General features: G+C 41.2%; 1 protein-coding gene across 1 annotated transcript in view; it reads right to left on the reverse strand.

The window, feature by feature from the left end:
* Window positions 1–13,925, reverse strand: part of MSH2 (mutS homolog 2) — an 81,046-nt gene extending 67,121 nt beyond the window's left edge. The window contains exons 1-2 of the mRNA XM_035001617.1: window positions 13,653–13,925; window positions 3,808–3,962 (exon numbers count right to left, since the gene is read on the reverse strand). Coding sequence (XP_034857508.1) covers window positions 3,808–3,962; window positions 13,653–13,863 — 366 coding nt within the window. The 5' untranslated portion in view covers window positions 13,864–13,925. The remainder of the gene's footprint in view (window positions 1–3,807; window positions 3,963–13,652) is intronic.
* Between the last annotated feature and the right edge of the window lie 7,627 nt (window positions 13,926–21,552).

Consider the following 21,552-nt stretch of genomic DNA (forward strand, 5'->3'; position numbering starts at 1 on the left):
AACGTATCAAAAGAGATTTTCAATTTGAAATTTGGCACTGGATTTATACACATAATCATTAAGGTGTCCAAAGTGATAATCCTATCAGTGGTATGCTTAGATTTCTATATCCTGTGAAAATATCTACCTATTAGTTGCACATACAGTATTTTCACTGACTATACCACACAGGAGACCAGTAAAATTAGCTAAAAATGCTGACCTTGGAAAGTCAATTCCCTATCAATATATTTATCTGTAAAAGGCAGAGATTGTTCTATATCAGTGATTTCCAAATACAGGGTCCTTGACCTATTTTCAATATTTCAAAAAGATTAGAAATCCCTAAGACTAATCTTCTAAGACTACACAAGTCAACTAAAGGTTCAAGTTTCTTTGCTTTTGGCTGAACTTGTGTCAGGTCAGTGGGTGACACTACATATTTCAACCTGATCAGAAGCTGAAATATGCTGGTAGCATATGGCATTTTGGGGGGCAACTGACGGCCCATGCTATGAAACAGGAGATAGTCACAAATTGTCCAAATGACCATGGTGACAGCCAATCTTAAGCAACCAACAGCCATCAACAGTTCAATAGTTCCTGAAGGTGTTTAGCGTCATAATCATGACAATCATTTATTTTTTATAACATGATTCTAAATATCTTATAACTATGGATTGTTGATTAAAATCTGGATCAAAAATGAAATGGAAGGGGGCACCTGGTTGGCTCAGTCATAAGAGTATGGGACTCTTGATCTCAGGGTCGTGAGTCTGAGCCCCATGTTGGGTGTAAAAATTACTTAAAATCTTTTTAAAATTTTTTATTTTATTATTTTTTCTTAAAGTAGGCTCCATGCCCAACGCTTGAACTCATGATCCTGAGATCAAGAGTTGCATGCTCTACCAACTGAGCCAGCCAGGCACCCTTTAAAAAAATTTTTTTTTACTGAAATGGAAAAAGCATTATCTTGCACTCAAATTTTAAAAGCAGATTCAATTGCAAATGTAAACATCATACTTTTACATGTATACTTTGGATTTGCACAGATTATGAAGCACACCTTTAAAAAACTCTCAAAAGGGAACAAGTAGCTAATAAAATTGGGTTCTTGAGGGTGCTTAAAAATGATTAAGACTGGTAACCTGTGAACTAAATGGTATCCAAGATTTTTTCCTGCTCTGAACATACCACTGAGAACATGAGAAAAAAACCAATCATAGAGATCAACTATTTTAAATATCACTAAACTTTATCATAGAATCAATAGGCTAAAAAATGTAATGATAAATCAGTTTTTGCAGTTTTAGATCTGAACTTAACATGTCAGGATGAAGATACCACCTTTTTAATCTGATAAAAATAAATATTTGAAAAAATTTCCCCAACCTAAAAGGTAGGGGTTAAGGAGAATTCATCTTGAAGGATTCTGATATGTCAGAGTGAGGTGTGATGGGCTGATAATCAAGGTAATCTCTTAAACTTAAGATTCCACATTTTGGTGTTACTGAGTTCTGTGAAGAATGAGATAGAAAACATCACTTTGTGGTACCCTCAATTTTCTACTAAAATCTTTAAAGACATAGGCTAAAACTCTAAATAAAAGCCCCACCATTCTCAGGGAAACACCAATGAAAATCCCCAGGAAACTATAATGTTAAATGCTAAATTCTCCCACCCAGATATAATCTTCAGTAAATGTCCACATTTACAAAGGTGGGCAAGGGGAGAAGGACACACTATGGAACAAAGATTGAAGAAGATTATATTTGGGGATGCCTGGGTGACTCAGTTGGTTAAACATTTGTCTTCAGCTCCGGTCATGGTCCCAGGGTCCTGGGAATGAGTCCTGCATCGGGCTCCCTGCTCAGCAGGGTGCCTGTTTCTCCATCTGCCTGCTGTTCCCCCTGTTGCATTCTTTCTCTCTGACAAATAAATAAATAAATCTTAAAAAAGAAATAAAAATTATATTTGGGGTAGTACCAAGATCAAATGTTTAAGTATTCTATTAAACCTCACAAGAAAAAAAAAAAAAAAATCAAAGGACTTTCTAATTGGAAAACATAAAAAAAAAAAAAAACCTTCTAATTTTACTGTTTATGGAGAAACAGATCCAAGAGAAGGTTGGGAAAATTGCCAAGGACACCCAGAGGGACAGCTGAGAAAAGAACATATGCTGACTATAAGCCCAGAGCACTGTCTCCCTTATCACACATTTACTCCCTTTCGAGAATAAATCTCGCCTCCCCAACTACATTCTAACCATTAATTTATTCCAGTATTATTGGGAACCTACTACTGGGAACCTACTCTGCAGGCACTGCCTTTGAACATCAAACACAGGACCTTACAGACTAACTATGAAGGTATCATTATACAAAACAAAATAGCACTAGTATGGTCCATGAAGGCATAGAAGCATTCATGTCAATGAGCCTTTCTAGGGACACCAAGAAATATGATCACCATTAAAGTCCCTGACTTATAAAAAATTATAAAGTTAATGGAAGAGAAAGGACATACAAAGATACAAACACATTACAAATGTGTACAAATGAGGGGCGCCTGGCTGGCACGTGACTCGATTGTAAATTCAAGCCCCACCTTGGGTGCAGAGATTATTTTAAATTCATAAAGTTTAGGGGCACCTGGGTGGCTCAGTTGGTTGGGCGACTGCCTTCGGCTCAGGTCATGACCCTGGAGTCCCTGGATCGAGTCCTGCATTGGGCTCCCTGCTCGGCAGGGAGTCTGCTTCTCCCTCTGACCCTCCTCCCTCTCATGCTCTCTGTCTCTCATTCTCTCTCTCTCAAATAAATAACATCTTTAAAAAAAAAATTAATAAAGTTTAAAAAATAAAAAAAATTTGATAATAAAAAAGGGGGGATGCCTGGGTGGCTTAGCCGGTTAAGTGCCAGACTCTTGATTTCTGCTCAGGTCATGATCTCAAGGTTATGAGATTGAGGGGGCCTTGGGGCTCCTGCTCAGTGGGGAGTCTGCTTGAAAATCTCTCCCTCTGTCCCTCCCCTAACTTGCTCTCGAGCTCTTTCTCAAATAAAAAAATCTTTTTTTTTTTTTAAAAGATTTTATTTGAGAGAGAGAGAAAGAGAACGGGATAGGGAGAAAGCACAAGCAGGAGCCCAACGTGGGGCTCGATCCCAGGACCCTGGGATCATGTCCTGAGCTGAAGGCAGACGCTTAACTGACTGAGCCACCCAGGCGCCCCTCAAATAAATAAACCTTTAAAAATAAAAATAGGGTGCCTGGGTGGCTCAGTCTGTTAAGCGTCTGACTCTTGATTAGGTCATGATCTAAGGGTACTGGGATAGAGCCCCACGTCTGGCTCCATGCTCAACGTGGAGTCTGCTTGAGATTCTCTCTCTCCCTCTCCCTCTGCCCCTCCCACTCATGCTGTCTGTCTCTTGCAAATAAAGAAATAAAATCTTCAAAAAAACTTTTTTTTTAATCTTAAAAAACAAATGTGTATAAATGAGATATTTGGGATACAGTAAATCTGTGTGATACTACTTTAAAAACAGTAAAATCAAATCTTTGTTTAATGCTGGTATTCAATTTTATATAAAGTCTATTTTATTTAGGTTTCAGGGATACTGACTAAGCTCACATTTTCATAATATGGATTTACTGAATTTCTAAATTGCTATTAAACTGTGATTTTAAAAACCACATGCTAAAGAATATTTATTTCTCAAAACATTTTATTATCACAACCTGGTTAAAATATTAAAACACACAATAGAATTCCCCCACATCATTATTTTTTCTACTCTTAAAAATCATAACCAAATTAAAGAGGAAGATAATTACCTTAAATGCCAAATACCAATCATTCTCCTTTGAGGCCTTATTTCCAGCTCTATTCTTATAAACTTCAACTCTGTACTGTCGAACTAGAAGAAGATCTTTTACAAAAGATTCAAAATTCATTTTACTAAGCACAACACTCTCCAGAGTCTTTGTTCCTAAAGAAAAATATTAAAAATACATGTTACAGATTTGAGGATTTAAAGTAGTAAGTGTTCAAGTACTCAAAACAATGGCTCCCCTGAAGCTAAATTCTTCTCTCAGTAATTCATTCCTTCAATAAACTATTTATCAAGAACTTATTGGGGCGCCTGGGTGGCTCAGTTGGTTAAGCAACTGCCTTCGGCTCAGGTCATGATCCTGGAGTCCCTGGATTGAGTCCCGCATCGGGCTCCCTGCTCGGCAGGGAGTCTGCTTCTCCCTCTGACCCTCCCCCCCTCTCATGTACTCGCTCTCTCTCATTCTCTCTCTCTCAAATAAATAAATAAAATCTTTAAAAAAAAGAACTTATTACTCGTCCCAGTTGAAAGGTATAAAAAGGTGAAGAGATGTAGCACCCCACTCGGCCCCCTTCTGTGGAACCTACACATCAAATTAAAAAATTAAGAAGATACAAAGATAAAAGAATGAATATATACATATATAGCTAAACTTACTTGTCCTTTCTTATAATTAGTTTCTCAGAAGTCTGAATAAAAGTCTTGTAACTATATTAGTACTTGTACAGAATTAAGCTTTTTCCAAAAAATCCATAAAAATGAATTAGTCATTATTCACTGCAAAATGTTCTAAGCAACACAGATCAAAATTCAAAGGTTCAAAAAAGTACAGCAAAGGAGACTTCCCTTTCACCAATAGCCTACACATCCAATTCACCAGCCAAGTGCTATCAAGTTTATAAAATATATTCCCAAACACAAGCTGTGCACACAAGCATTACTTTGTTCCTCTCTTATATCAGTAAATGCATACTACAAACACTGTTCTATATCTTGGCTTTTTTTAATTTTAATATATTCTGGAGGTTGTTCATCAGTACAATCAGCTCCTTTCTGTTTACAGCTGCAAACATTCCAATGACTCTGAGGATGTTCTATAATTTAGTCTTACTGATGGACATATAGGTTGTTTCCAGTCTCTGCTATTACAACAATGCTGCATAAATAATCTTGTACATGCTTCACTCTCCAAACATGTGAGTACATCTGTAAGATAAAGCCCCAAAACTGGAAATTATCAAAGAATATGAGTAATTTTGATAAATATTGCCAGACTATTCTCCTTGGTTGGCTGTGGCAATTAATACTATCATCCATAAGTATGAGTGCATCTATTTCCCCTATCCAATCAACAAGAGTTTTAAAACTTCCTGGTCTTTATCTTAGATCACTACTCAACTGGGAACAATCTTGCTTCTCGAGCAGACATTTGCCAATGTCTGGGAACATTTGGGTTGTCACAACTGGGGGACGGAGGAAAGGGGAGTACTAATGGAATCTAATGGTGAGGCAGAGTTGCTGTTAAACATGCACAGGATAGCCCCTTACAACAACAAATTATTCAGTCCAAAATATCAATAGTGCCAAGGTCAAGAACTCTTATTAGATAGGGAAGTGTCCCACCTTAGTTTTGATTTGCAATTATCAATTTCCTACAAAATTAATAAAATCACCCATACCACCAAATGGAATAAAAACTCAGTTTTCATACAGGAGAGGTAATACCAATTATTCATTTAAAGGTAATACTTGGAGGTTCTGGGTGGCTCAGTCAATTAAGTAGCTGCCTTCAGTTCCGGTCATGATCCCAGGATCCTGGGATCCAGCCCCACATCGGGCTCTCTGCTCAGCGGGGAGAGCCTGCTTCTCCCTCTCCCCCTGCTTGTGCTCTCGCTTGTTCTCTAATAAATATTTTAAAATAAATAAAAATAAAGGTGATACTTGTAGATTATGCTGACAATTCTGGATCTTATTAAAGATTTAATCTAAGGGGCGTCTGGGTGGCTCAGGTGGTTAAGCATCTGCCTTTGGCTCAGGTCATGATCCCAGGGTCCTGTGATTGAGTCCCACATCGGGCTCCCTGATCTGCAGGGAGTCTGCTTCTCCCTCTCCCTCTGCCTGCTGCTTGGCCTACCTGTGTGAGTGCTCACATACTCTCTGTCAAATAAATAAATCTTTGAAAAATAAAAAATAAAAAAGATGTAACCTGAATTTTTTAAAAGATTTTATTTATTTATCTGACAGAAAGAGACACAGTGAGAAAGGGAACACAAGCAGGGGGAGTGGGAGTGGGAGAGGGAGAAGCAGGCTTCCCACGAAGCAAGGAGCCCGATGCAGGGCTCGATTCCTGAAACCCGGGATCATAACCTGAGCCTAAGGCAGACGTTTAACAACTGAGTCACCCAGGTGCTCCTGTAACCTAAATTTAATAACAGATCATGCCAAGTACACATATCAAACATAAACAAGCATAAAGATTAATTAAATGACATAAGGCGGGGCGCCTGGGTGGCTCAGTCGGTTGGGCGACTGCCTTCAGCTCAGGTCATGATCCTGGAGTCCCCGGATCGAGTCCCGCATCGGGCTCCCTGCTTGGCAGGGAGTCTGCTTCTCCCTCTGACCCTCCTCCCTCTCATTCTGTCTCAAATAAATAAATAAAATCTTTAAATAAATAAATAAATAAATAAATAAATAAATAAATAAATAAATGACATAAGGCAATTGTTTTGTACAGCTAAGGACAGCTGAGACTTCCAATATCCCTTTCATTAGTTACAAGTACTAGCAAGAATTCCCACTGTCAGACACCCTGAAAAAGGGCTCACTTCTTGCCTAAGGTTCTTCCCTAGAACATTCCTCATTACCTCACCCAGGACTGGCAAACAAATATCTACAGGGACCGGGCAGGTACCAAACAAGCAAAGGAAGCCAAAAGAAGAGCAACAACAGAGCTGACATGACAAGTGGCTTCAAAAGAGACCATATGAAGTGGTGGAAACAGTGACAAAAGAAGGAAAGCACATCAGGGTAAAGGAGGAATCTAGACTATGTCAGAGAGAGCAGCCACTCAGCTCCAAACCCGTTGCTGAACTGCAGGGATATTTACACCCCGAGTTTTCAACTGTGCAGATTTTCCAGAAGCAGCTCAAAATATGAATTTTTTCCCTGAAATCTCCCCATCTTTAAAATACAGGCAATCAGTTCAAACTTAGAGCAAAATACTATGTAGGCCACCAGTTTTCAACTCAGTATGTTTAACAGTCATTTTCTTAGAAACTTGAATAGACTGCTGTTTCTTTAGCTTGCATTTTTTTTAGCTTTTTTTATTTTTTTAGCTTGCATTTAGAAAGCAAGTTATATGAAAATTATGTTTACTCTAGAATCCCATTCAACAAGGCCTGTACTCACATTCTCAGAAGCATGTGCGAGACCGAAGGCCTCCAGCCTACAACAGACTTTTATCTCCCAACTAACACTCACTCAGGATCAGAACCTGAGTGGAATGGTCGGCCCTATCTAAATTATTTCCTGGTTTGGGGGCGCCTGGGTGGTCAGTAGGTTACGCATCTACTTTCGGCTCGGGTCATGATCCCGGGGTCCTGGGATCAAGCCCCACATCAGGCTCCCTGCTCAGCGGGAAGCCTGCTTCTCCTCTGCCTGCCGCTCCCCCTGCTTGTGCTCTCTCCCTCTGTCAAATAAATAAAATCTTTAAAAATAATTAATAAATAATTTCCTGGTTTTGCCTAGCACTCATCCCATTTTGCCCGAGCCTCTTTTAGTTTTAATACTCAAAGTCCAATGTCCCAGGAGCCCCCTGGGTCCCAAGCAAATCAGAATGACCGGTCGGTCACCCTACCAATCCATCCAGTTGAATTCGACATGAGTAACATTATTCATTATAAAGATGTCATAAAAATAAAAATGAAGGGAAAAAAAACTTGCTCAAGAAAAGCAGCAGAAGCACCTGGGTGGCTCAGTCAGTTAAGTTTCCAACTCTTGGTTTTGGCTGAGGCCATGATCTCATGGTTGTGAGATCGAGCCCCAAGCTGGGTTCTGTGTGGAGTCCACTTTAGATTCTCTCTCTCCCTCTGCCCCTTACCCCTGCTAGGGCGGGGTCTAACAAATAAAATCTTTAAAAAAAAAAAAAGAAAAAGAAAAGGAAAGGAAAGGAAAGGAAAGGAAAAGCAGCACACTAGAGTTAATACAAAATCAGAGAATTTCTCCTAAAGGCACTGATAAACACCACTGTATTACCAGCAACTTCCAGTAAACACAAGAGTTCAAAAACACTGTTTCTCAGGGGCACCTGGGTGGCTCAGTTGTTAAGCGTCTGCCTTCGGCTCAGGTCATGATCCCAGGGTCCTGGGATCGAGCCCCGCATCGGGCTCCCTGCTCTGTGAGAAATTTGCTTCTCCCTTTCCCACTCCCCCTGCTTGTGTTCCCTCTCTCGCTGTGTCTCTCTCCATCAAATAAATAAATAAAATCTTTAAAAAAAGAAAACAGGGCGCCTGGGTGGCTCACTCATTAAGCGTCTGCCTTCGGCTCAGGTCATGATCCCGGAGTCCTGGGATCGAGCCCCACATCGGGCTCCCTGCGCTGCGGGCAGCCTGCTTCTCCCTCTCCCACTCCCCCTGCTTGTGTTCCTTCTCTCGCTCTCTCTCTCTGTCAAATAAATCTTTAAAAACAAAACAAAACAAAAAACAAAAACAAAACAAAACAAAAAAAACCCCACTGTTTTTCACATCATCTTTTAAATTAAAAGGCAAAATGTAAAGTCCAACTCAGCAAAAACAAATCTGAGAGGGAAAAAAAAACATTAGTCTGGCAAAATTCTGAAATAGCTCTTAAGTCATTAAACCAGTAGGATGTGCCTGGAGAACTGTCTTAACAGCACATGGTTTTTAAAGTACCTGAAACTGAATGCCATCACAGGATGAACAAGCACTCTCAGATCCACAAGGCCCACCACTCCCTCTTATACCCAACTACTTTGCACATCAATGTTATCTACCTGGTTCTAGATAGAAGAATCCAGAGCAATCTGGTCTCTTTAATACTGACGCTTTCAACAACAGGAACACAGATTCATAACAGTGGTGATTTCTTAAGAGTGGGTGGGGTGAAGAGACAAATGAGGTGATTCCCCTCCCTCCATGGCCTCCCCTATCTCCATTGCTAATGTACAATCAGGCTGCCCAGCTGCCAAGGTTATCCTCCAAAGATACTATTTCTCTCAAAGGAGTTTCTGTGACATACTGGGTGGCAGTGCATTAAGTCTTATTTACTGACAAGCACCTAAAGTATAGCTACTCTATGTTGCTGGTGAAGAGACTGGCATTGTAGGCTTTGTCTAACCAGCTAGGAAGTAAAACTGACCTCCTGGTGTGAAATAAGGGGAACAGGAACAGAAAGCTACCCAGCCTCCACCTGGGGTACAGCAGAAGGAATAGCCTCAGGTTCATACAAGATTCTTCTCTTCAAGAATAATTTGGAGACCCCAACATCATTCACCTGACAATTACCATGTGCCTGCTACATGTGGACGTTGTCCCAGGGGCTAGGGTTCAGAGGCAGACATTAGTTAAAACATAGATCCTGCTCTCTAAGAGCTTTCAGTCTATTGGGATAGACAGGCAATAGGTAGAATAAATGCTGTGTCTAAGGTAAGGAGAAGATCCAAGAGCAGGGAATACCTAAGAGGGGCAGGGCAGCTAACCAGGCAGTCTTAACATGGGAATTAACAAAGGCTTCCAAATGGAGATGCTTTCTAAGTTGAGTTTTGACAACAAAAGATGCACAAACCAAGTAACTTTCTTTTTCAGTGACTCACATTCCTTATTTATAAATTGGAGCTAGGTACTAACCCATCTCACAGGGCTTTTTTATAACACTGTGAGCACTAGAAGTTGAAGATTAAAAGTAGCTAAAAAGATGTAAGTCTAAATGCGAACAGAATGAGCCAGATAGATAGAGGAAACAGAAAGCTACCTCTGAGAAGACAGGATTGGGATCCAGACCAAAGCAAAAGGCTCATCTCTTCACTGGCACAACAGGGAGGAAAGAATGGGTACAGATGAAATTAGAAAGTATAGGTTCAGGAAATAACCCAAATGTCTGTGAACTGGAAAATGGATAAAACCAAGATATGGTATATCCATACAGTAGAATATTATTTGGCAATAAAAAGGAATAAAGTACTGATAGCAGAGATAAATCTTGAAAAGTTAAAGAAGCCAGTCATGAAAGACCACATATTTTATGATTCCATTTTTTTTTTTAATTTTTATTTATTTGAGAGTGCACGCATGCACGCATGAGCAGGGGGAGGGGCAGAGGTAGAGGGAGAAGCATACTTCCCGCTGAGCAGGGAGCCCAATGTGGGACTTGATCCCAAGACCCTGGGATCATGACCTGAGCCGAAGGCAGATGCTTAACAAACTGAGCCACCCAGGCGCCCTTATGATTCCATTTTTATGAAATGTCCAGAATAAGCAAATCTAGAGAGATGGCAAGTTAGTGGTTGCCTAGCATTGGGGGGACGGGGGGGGGGGGGGGGTGACTGCTAATGGGTACACGGTTTCTTTTGGGGACAAAAATGTTTTAAAAATTTACTGTGGGGGTACCTGGCTGGCTCAGTCAGTAGAGCATCCATCCAACTCTTGATCTCAGGGTCGAGGTTGAGCCCCATGTTGGGTATAGAGATTACTTAAAAAAATAAATAAAAATAAATAAATAAGATGCACTGTGGTGGGGCACTTGGGTGGCTCAGTCAGTTGAGTGTCCAAATCTTATCTCAGCTCAGGTCTTGATCTCAGGGTCGTTGAGTTCAAGCCCCATGTTGGGCTCCACACCGGGCATGGAGCCTACTTTAAAAAAAAAAAAAATGGGGCGCCTGGTGGCTCAGGTCATGATCCTAGAGTCCCGGGATCGAGTCCCACATCAGGCTCCCTGCTGAGGAAGGAGTCTGCTTCTCCCTCTGACCCTCCCCCCTCTCTCATGCTCTCTCTCGCTCATTCCCTCTCTCAAATAAATAAAATCTTAAAAAAAAAAGATGTACTGTGATGATGGTTGCTTAACTTTGTGAATATACTAAAAACCCCTGAATTATAAAACAAAACACTGAAATGTATACTTTATATGTGTGAATCAAAAATAAATAAATGTGTGAATCATATTATATGTGAATAATACCTCAACAAACCAGTTATATTAAAAAAATAAAAAGTATAGGTTTGAGGACAGGAAACTGAGGGAGTTCTAACAATTTCTGCTTTCTATAGTCAGAGACAAGTTTGAATGCTAAAGAATGCTGGAAAGGTCACAGGCTCCGAGATTTGCCTCAAGCGCAAGTGCATGGGATCCTCATCAGGTATTTATAGTTCATCAGGCGCTACAGTCCAGATATAATTTACCAATCTAGGGTCATTTCTGCAATAAGCAATGCTGCCTAGAAACGTAACTAACCTTCTTAACTTGATCACGGTTTCCAGGTGGAATAGAGAAGCACAGGAAAAGGTTTTGTTAACCCTTTACCTAAATGGTAAAATAATAAAATGAAGGAAAATTCCTCCCAAGAAACAAGTATTGGCAGCCTTACATTATTTAAAAAGATGCTCAGTTACACTGCACCTTGCACAGTGAAAACTTCAAGACACCCACTTTGGGAATCCCTGGGACATTTTTGAGTCCCTCCTTCTTTCATTTATTTCAGCCAATTTCTAGTAACAAATGATCAATCTTTTTATAACTGTTATTATCCAGGGCAACTGGGTGGCTCAAATGGTTAAGTGTCTGCCTTCGGCTCAAGTCACGATCACCAGGTCCTGGGATCCAGCCCCATGTTGGGCTCCCAGCTCAGCAGGGGAGTCTGCTTCTCCCTCTCCCTCTGCTTCTCCCCCTGCTTGTGCTCTCTCTCTCTCAAATGAATAAATAAAATCTTTTAAAAAAAAAAATTTTTTTTACTGTTATTATCCTACCCAAACACATATTAGGACAATCTTCTACCTAAAATGTGTGTTTGGCATAAACGTCTAACCTAAGAACTACATGCTTAGGAATAACTCACATTTACTTGCTAATCTCTGAAAAGTTAAATTCACCTTTAACACTATTCTCAACATGAATAGGAGGTGACTGTCTAGATTATTCTTAGAAATGTGCCCAGTAAACACCTACATTTTAACCTTCAAGAGCAATGAAAGGAAAATTTTTGTTTTTTAAAAGTCTATACTCCAGTATAGAAGATTCTGGATATTCATACTAAATTTCCTTCCCAATAAATGGGTGTAATGCTTAGCATCCATTATTCCTTTCATAATCTAAATTAGAAAAATAAAAGCATTAGAATCATTAACAGGTGCTTAGAAAAATCAGTGATTCAATTTACACAAACATACAAGGACGTTTATAACTTTTTACATCATATTAAATACTTAAGTTATTCTAAACTGCATAATACAAAAATAGGAGAGCTAAGTGCACTAACCTTGAATAAGTTTAAAACTGGAAAGGAACTTAGACCATCATCAACTATGAAGCCATCCCTCACTACTTCTGGCTGGTCTTCACTGATCCTAATCTCTCTCCTCTTGCCCCTTCTAACCCATCCCCCATCTTACAGCCAAACATCCAACACACCACTCCACCTTGTCATCCAACCTCTGGGCCTACAGCATAAAATTTCAACTCAGTACAACAACAACAAAAAGCCTTTCATCCTCTGACCCCATCCATCTGGGCTACCCTCCTCCAGGTTCTCTGCTCCAGAGACACCAATCTGCCCCCTTTCAGGCCCTCTCCCCAGCAAACGTCTAGTCCTTCAAGACTCAAGTGGAATTTAGCTTCTCATCCAATGCTGCTTCTGTGGTCTCCAATTGTTGCCATTCCTGTTTCTATGCCTCTTCCAACAACTTGCTATGGTGCACACCTCCACAGTTCTTCACCTTCAATTATTGTTTATTTCTGCCTTGCTCTCCACTAGAGTGAGCTCTGTGAAGGCAGGGATACGGTCTTTCCCAGTGTCCATAACCCTGACACAGCAGCACTCAACAAATTTTTGTCTGATGAATGAAATATTAACATTCCACCTGCATGTGTCAAAGGCAGGACTAAGACCCACGACTCCTCACTCCCCCCACAATGCTCTTTCCATCATCCCAACGATGCCGGGCAGTAAAGCAATCAACATAAAACATCTAGAACATCTAGCTCACCTAGGGTGAGAAGTTTGTAGCCTTACAGGGAGAGATGATGCGGGGGAGATGGGGTCGGATTACGGAGGGCACGCAATGCCGAGCTGAGGCAAAGACACACGTGAGTAGCCCAAAGCCACACAGCTATTAACTGGAGGCGCCGCGACGTGAATCCGAGAAATCTGGCTCCAAGTCCGAGGTCTAACAGCAACCCGTTCCAGATCCCCACACTGAACCAGAGGTGTTAAGTGGAGTGTGGGCAAAACCACATTGGTGACATGAAATGGTCTCCCAAACCCCCTATTTCAAATCTCACTCCCGGACCGGGGTTTGCGGGGGAGATCTACAGGGCCAAGGCGGGGCCGCGGGCAGACACCCACGCGACTGCTGTGCAATTAAAAAGAACAGTATATTAAAACGCCTGCCAGAGTGGACGCTCCCTCCGTGTCCGCTGTTAGTTCAGGTCTGGGGCCGCTGCAGAGGGACACACTCAGGGCGGGGGCAGGGCAGGGGCGGATGGCGCCCCACCTGGCCGGGCAGCGGCCGGCGAAAGCGCCATCCCTGGGAGGCACCGACGTCCCCGCCCCCGTGCCTCCTCGCCCGAGAGCCCGCTCGCCACCCGCGGCCTGAGGGGAGCCCACGCCGTCCCGGCCCTCACCTGCCGGCCCTATGTACTTGACTACCCCCTGGGTCTTGAACACTTCTCGGGCAGCCAGCAGCGCGTCCTCGTGGTGCGCCGTGTAGAAGTCGCCCCGGTCGAAGAGCCGCACCGTGGTGGTCGGCTTCTCCGGCATGGCCTGGAAGAAGCGCACGAAGCCGACCTCGGCCGCGCTCTCCAGCTGCAGCGTTTCCTTCGGCTGCACCGCCATTTCGGAACCTCTTCCCCGCCTGCCACAAGGAACTGCGCGACCCCGCACCCCCTAAGCTGTTTCCCGCCTCCCTTCCCTCCCTCCCGTGCGGCGTCCGGCCTTTGCTGAGACACCCAATCACAACCACCGCTGCGTTTCGGTGGGTGGGAGTCCGCCTCGGCAGCCAATCATAGGCGGACGCGGCCCAGCTTCCCGCGCACGCTGGTAATTCTGTCTACTGCGCACGCGTAAACCTAGGTCGCGCGCCGACCCTGGCAGACGGACATCCTTGAAAGATTTCAGGTCCAGGTGTTTCTGCAGTGCTCGGGTGGAATCCGGGTGGAGAGGTAGTTAGGGAAGGCGGCCAGGTGGGCCGCTCTGGCGGTTTTGAGTTTAGTACTCGGAAGCATGAGAGTGAAATCAGAAAGAACCTCGAGAACAAGGAAAAACCAGCCTTTTTCCCCATCACTACATTTTTTTTTAAACTTCACCTCCTCTCTGAGCACTGAGTAATGTATACAATCGTTGAATCACTATATTGTACCCCTGTAAGTAACATAACACTGTACGTTAATACTGGAATTAAAAAAATAAAACTGCACCCCTCTCTCCCTAACAGCCTTTCCTTTTCCTTTTTAACCAACTGCCAACATCAGGATTATAGGTTTTTCCATAACCTCCTTATTGCTCTATACTAGCCACATTCCCGTTTCCTCCACTCTGACTCATTCAAAAACTTTTTTTTTTAAAGATTTTGTTTATTTATTTGACAGAGAGAGAGGGAACACAAGCAGGGCGAGTGGGAGAGGAAGACTCAGGCCTCCGGCAGAGCAGGGAGCCTGATGTGGGCCTCGATCCTAGGACGCGGGGATCATGACCTGAGCGGAAGGCAGATGCTTAACGAATGAGCCACCCAGGAGCCCACATTCAAAAACATTTATATGGCCTTCTATGTGCCAGCCTCTTCTAGAATCTGAGGATCACTAGTAATGTTCAGTTTGCATTCTAGTGAATGAATTCAGATGATACAGTAAGTAAATGTATAGTAAGTAAACTGTTAGAAGATAACTGTTCAGGTGAAAAACAAAGGTAGGATGAATTTTTTTTTTTAATATTGAGCAAAAACCTGCAGGTGAGGATGTGTCCTGCAGTTAGCTGCCTTAGGAATAGTATTGTGCGCTCCTGTTAAGCTCACCCTTAACCCATGGAAGCAGCCGCAACCTGGACTCAGCTGCAGAATTACCCTGGGGGGCTTTTCAAAGGTATTCCTGGGCCCCACCCACATATAAAGGCTTGGAATTTCTGAGGGTGGGGTGTTGGGATGTTTTTAAAAACCTCCTTGGGTAGTCCTGACAATCAGCTCAGCTCTGAAACCACTGGCCTGCAAGTTAAAATTCAAATACCTTGGGAAGCAGAGGAAGTGGATCATCCAACTGCAGACTACTTTGCAACAGACTTAGAGCTCCCGCAGCCTGCAGTACTTCTAGCCTCTCACTGCAGCTCTGGGATCTGGGCCAGTAAATTCCCCTTCCCTGGCACCTGGCTGGCTCAGTCCATAGAGCATAAGACTATTGATCTCCGGTCCTGAGTTCAAGCCCCATGCTGGGCCGAGAGCTTACTGAAAGATAATAATTATAATTAAAATAAATTCCCCTTCCCTTTCAACACTTGTGGCTCCGACACAAACTTGGCCCTCTTCTGGAATGGCCCTTTCCTGCTCTTTGTCTAGCAAACTGCTAGTTATCATTCTGTCTTCCAGGCCCAAATGTCTCCTCAGTCAAACCTGCCCAGTTTCCACAGGTATAATTAGTTGCATTATCTTCTGGAGTACCACCTTATTCATATTCATATTATAACAATATTTGCTGCATTGTTTTAGAGATACCTGCTCACCTCTTGGACTAAGCACTTGGAGAGGACACCAATGGGTGTTTATAGTTAATTATAATGGCTACTGTTCATCAGCATTCATGGACTGTCAGGTGTTTTCCTTTGTTTTACATGTGTTTACTGTTTTAATCTTCAAAACTCTTGGTATTAGGTACTATTGTTATTCGACAATGAAGAAATTGAAACTTGGAGATGTGAAGAACTTGCCCAAGATTACAGAGTTGGTAGTAAGTGGTAGAGCTAGAGTTCTGTCTTGCTCCAGATTCTGTATGCTTAACCATCTGTGTGATGTCATTTTTTTAAATGTTGGTGTGTTGGTGGGGTCTGGAGCTGACAGCCAAGAAAGAATTCTTGAGATGTCTTTGGTGCAAAAAGGTGGTTTTATGAAAGCACGGGACAGGACCCGTGGGCAGAAAGAGGGATTGTGGCGGGAAACTGATTATATACCTCGGGGCTGAAGGGAGTAAAGAGAAGGGAAGTTCCCAAAGGCTTTTCATATGCTAAAGAAGACTCAGGATCCTGGAGGAATGTTATAATCTGTCTATCTCAAGCATCTGTCAATGGATTGCAGGTTATAAGGACGTTTAATTTTATCTCCGTTTCCCTCTGCCTTTGTTTCCCACATCATGTATACCATAAGGCCTGGCACCTATTGGGTGTGCAGAAAATGTTTATAAATGAATGAACTATGGCTCACAATAACTGCTTCTATATAATTTGGCTTTGAGTGTCATCTCATCTCTCCCCTTTCCTAGTTCACATTCTAAATAGTTCAGAGGAAGGCAGCATGGTAATAATAATATCTACCTCCAGGGTTGATGTGAGGATTAAAGGAGGTAATAGCTTTGAAAATATTTTGTAATCTTGGAGCATCTGGGTAGCTCAGTCGGTTAAGTGTCTGACTCTTGATTTCTGCTTGGGTCATGGTCTCCGAGTCATGGGATCAAGCCCAGTGTTAGGTTCCATGCTCAGTGCAGAGTCTGCTCAGGATTCTCTCCTTCTCTCCCTCTGCCCCTTCCCCACCCCCACCTCCTGCATGTCTCTCCATCTCTCTCTATAAAATAAACAAAATCAGGGCGCCTGGGTGGCTCAGTTGGTTAAGCGACTGCCTTCGGTTCAGGTCATGATCCTGGAGTCCCAGGATCAAGTCCTGCATTGGGCTCCCTGCTCAGCGGGGGGTCTGCTTCTCCCTCTAATCCTCTTCCCTCTCGTGCTGTCTCTCATTCTCTCTCTCAAATAAATAAATAAAATCTTTTAAAAATAAATAAATAAAATAAAATAAACAAAATCTTTATATTTTGTAATCTTTTGTAAACAGCTGAGCAAGGAACCTGATGCAGGACTGATTCTAGGATCCCAGGATCATGACCTGAGCCGAAGGCAGACGCTTAACTGACTGAGCCACCCATGCATCCCAATAAATAAAATCTTTTTTAAAAAAGTAAGGCCTATGTATATGCTGCCTCCAACGGACTCATCGGAAATCTAGACACATGCAGATTGAAAGTGAAGGGAGGGAGATGCGTTTGTTATGCAAATAGAAGTGAAAAGAAAGCCAGGGTAGCAATACTTATACTGGACAAAATAGACTTTAAAACAAAGACTACAACAAGGGACAAAGAAGGCATTATATAATCATAAACAGAACAATCCAAGAAGATATAAAAATTATACACATTTATGCACCCAACATGGGATTACCCAAATACATAAAGTACTTAATAGTCTAGTAACAAACATAAAGGAAGTAATTGATAGTAATACAATAGTAGTGGACCTTAACACCCCACTTACATCAATAGACTGATCATTCACACGAAAATCAACAAGGAAACAGTGGATTTGAATGACACATTGGACCAGATGGATTTAACAGATATATTCAGAACATTCCATCCTAAAACAGCAGAATACATATTCTTTTTAAGTGAACATGGAACATTTTCCAAAGTAGATCAAATATTAGGCCACAAAACAAACTCAACAAATTCAAGAAGATTGAAGTTATACCATGCATCTTTAAGATTTTATTTATTTGAGAGAGAGAGAGAGAGCATGAGTGGGATGAGGGGCAGAGGGAGAAGCAGAGTCCTCGCTGAGCAGGGAGCCTGATGTGGGGCTCAATCCCAGGCTCCTAAGATCCAAAGGCAGCTGCTTAACCAACTGAGCCACCCAGGTGCCCCCCATGCATCTTTTCTGACCACAATACCATGAAACTAGGAATCAACCACAAGGAAAAAATCTGGAAAGAGGACAAATACAAGGAGGGTAAATAACATATTACTAAACAATGAAATCGAGAAATCAAAGAGGAAACCAAAAAATACATAGAGACAAATAGAAATGAAATGGTACAAAATCTTTAGGATGCAGCCAAAGATGTCTAAGAGGGATATTTATAGCAATACAAGCCTATCACAAGAAGCAAGAAAAATCTCAAACAACCTAACCTTACACCTAGTGGAGCTAGAAAAAAAAAAAAAAAGAACAAACAAAACCTAAAACCAGGAGAACGGAGGAAATAATAAAGATTAGAGCAGAAATAAATGAAATGGAAACTGAAAAAAACAATAGAACGGATTAATGAAACCAAGAGCTAATTCTATGAAAAGATCAACAAAATTGATAAACCATTAGCCAGACTCATCAGAAAAAGAAAGATAACTCAAACAAAATCAGAAATGAGAGAGGAGAAATAACTGACACCACAGAAATACAAAGGATTATGAGAGAATATTATGAAAAATTATATGGGAGCAAATTGGACAACCTAAAAGAAATAGATAAATTCCTAGAAATATATAACCTCCCCAGACTGAATCAGGACGAGATAGAAAATTTGAACAGACTGATTACCAGCAATGAAATTGAATCAGTAATCAAAAACTCCCAACTTGGGCACCTGACTGGCTCAGTGAGCAGAGCATGTGACTCTTGATCTCAGGGTTTGAATTAAAGCTTTACACTGGATGTGGAGCCTACATTAAAAAACAAAACAAAACAAAACAACTCTCCCAACAAATAAAAGTCCAGAACCATACAGTTTCACAGGTGAATTCTACAAAACATTTAAAGAGTTAATACCTATTCTTCTCAAACTATTCCAAAAAGTAGAAGAGGAAGGAAAACTTCCAAATACATTCTATGAGGCCAGCATTACCCAGAAACCAAAACCAGATAAAGGCACTACAAAAAAGAGAACTAGAGGCCAGTATCTCTGATGAACATAGATGCAAAAAATCCTCAACAAAATACTAGCAAACAGAATGCAACAATACATTTTAAAAATTCATTCAGAACACCTGGGTGGCTCACTTAAGCATCTGCCTTTGGCTCAGGTCATGAACCCAGGGTCCTGGGGTCGAGCACCACATCAGGCTCCCTGCTCGGCAGGGAACCTGCTTCTCCCTCTGCCTGCCACTCACCCTGCTTGTGCTTGCTCACTCTCTCTCTGGAAAATAAATAAATAAATAAAATCTTCAAAAAAAAATCATTCACTATGATCAAGTGGATTTATTCTTGGGATGCAAGAGTGGTTCAATATTTGCAAATCATTCAACATGATATATCACATCAATAAGAGAAAGGGTAAGAACCATGTGATCATTGGAATAGATGCGTGATAAAATGTTTGACAAAGTACAACATCCATTCCATGATACAAACCCTCAACAAAGTAGGCTTAGAGGGAAATACCTCAACACAATAAAGGCCACATATGAAAAAACCCATAGCTAACATCATACTCAATGGTGAAAAACTGAGAGCTTTTCCCCTAAGGTCAGGAACAAGACAAGGATGTCCACTGTCACCACTTTTATTCCCTCACTAGAAGTCCCAGCCACAGCAACTGGACAAGAAAAAGGAATAAAAGGCATCAAAATTGGTAAGGAAGAAATAAAACTTTCACTATTTGCAGATGGCATAATACTACATACAGAAAACCCTAAAGACCCCACCAAAAATAACTACTAGAACTGATAAATTAATTCAGTAAGGTTGCAGGATACAAAATCAATGTACATAAATCCATTGCATTTCTATGTCCTAATAAAGCAGCAGAAAGAGAAATTAAGAAACCAATCCCATTTATAATTACACCAAAAATAATAAAATACTTAGAAATAAACCTAACCAAAGAGGTGAAAGACCCGTACTTTAAAAACTATCAGGGAATGGGGGCACCTGGGTGGTTCAGTTGGTTAAGTGTCTGACCCTTGGTTTCAGCTCAGGTCATGATCTCAGGGTCATGAGATTGAGCTCCTTGTTGGACACCACTCAGCATAGAGTCTGCTCGAGATTCTCTGTCTCCCTCTGCCCCTCCTGCTCGTGTTTGCTCCCTCACTCTCTCTCCTTCTGTCTCAAATAAATAAGTAAATAAAACCTTTTTTTAAAAAAGCTATCAGGGGCGCCTGGGTGGCTCAGTTGGTTAAGTGACTGCCTTCGGCTCAGGTCATGATCCTGGAGTCCCAGGATCGAGTCCCACATCGGGCTCCCTGCTCGGCGGGGGGTCTACTTCTCCCTCTGACCCTCTTCCCTCTCATGCTCTCTGTCTCTCATTCTCTCTCTCAAATAAATAAATAAAATCTTAAAAAAAAAAAAGCTATCAAACACTGATGAAAGAAATTCAAGATAACACAAATGGAAGGATATTCCATGTTCATGGATTGGAAGAACAAATATTGTTAAAATGTCCATACTACCCAAAGCAATTTAATGCAATCCCTAACAAAATACCAACATCATTTTTCACAGAACTACAATAAACAATCCTAAAATTTGTATATAACCACAAAAAACCCTGAATAGCCAAAGCAATCTTGAAAAAGAAAAACAAAGCTGGAGGTATCACAATTCCAGATTTCAAGTTATACTACAAAGCTATAGTAATCAAAACAGTATGGTACTAGCACAAAAATACACATAGATCTGTGGAACAGAATAGAAAGTCCAGAAATAAACCCATAATTATATAGTCAATCTTCGACAAAGGAGGCAAGAATATCCAATGAGAAAAAGACAGTCTCTTCAACAAATGGTATTGGGAAAATTGGACAGCTATATGCAAAAGAATGAAACTGGACCAATTTCTTACACTATACACAAAAATAACTCAAGATGGATTAAAAACCTAAATATGAGACCTGAAACCATAAAAATTCCAGAAGAGAACACAAGCAGTAATTTCTCCGACATCAGCTGTAATAACATTTTTCTAGAAGCATCTCCTCAGGCAAGGTAAACAAAAGCAAAAATAAACTATTGGGACTATACCTCAAAATAAAAAGCTTCTGCACAGCAAAGGAAACTATCAACAAAACTAAAAGACAGCCTACTGAATAGGAGAAGATATTTGCAAATGATATCCAATAAAGGGTTAGTATCCAAAATATATAGAGAACTTATATAACTCAACACCAGAAAACCAAACAATCCAATTTAAGAGTGGGCAGAAGACATGAACAGACATTTATTTCTCCAAAGAAGACATACAGATGGCCAACAGACATAGGAAATGATACTCAACATCACTTATCATCAGATAAATGCAAATCAAAACAATCAGATATCATCTCACACCTGTCAGAATGGCTAAAATAAAAAACACAAGAAATGGGACACCTGGCTGGCTCAGTCAGAAGAGTGTGTGGCTCTTGATCTCAGAGTTGTGAGTTTGAGCCCCACGTTCGGTGTGGAGATTACATAAAAATAAAGAGTACGTTTATTGTGGTGAGCAGAGTAATGTACAGAATTATAGTACACCTGAAACTAATATAACACTGTATGTGAACTATACTGGAATTAAAATTTAAAAAAATT

This window comes from Mirounga leonina, unplaced genomic scaffold, assembly GCF_011800145.1.
Source record: "Mirounga leonina isolate KUSES-001 unplaced genomic scaffold, KU_Mleo_1.0 Mir_125, whole genome shotgun sequence".
In the NCBI taxonomy this organism is placed as follows: domain Eukaryota; kingdom Metazoa; phylum Chordata; class Mammalia; order Carnivora; family Phocidae; genus Mirounga; species Mirounga leonina.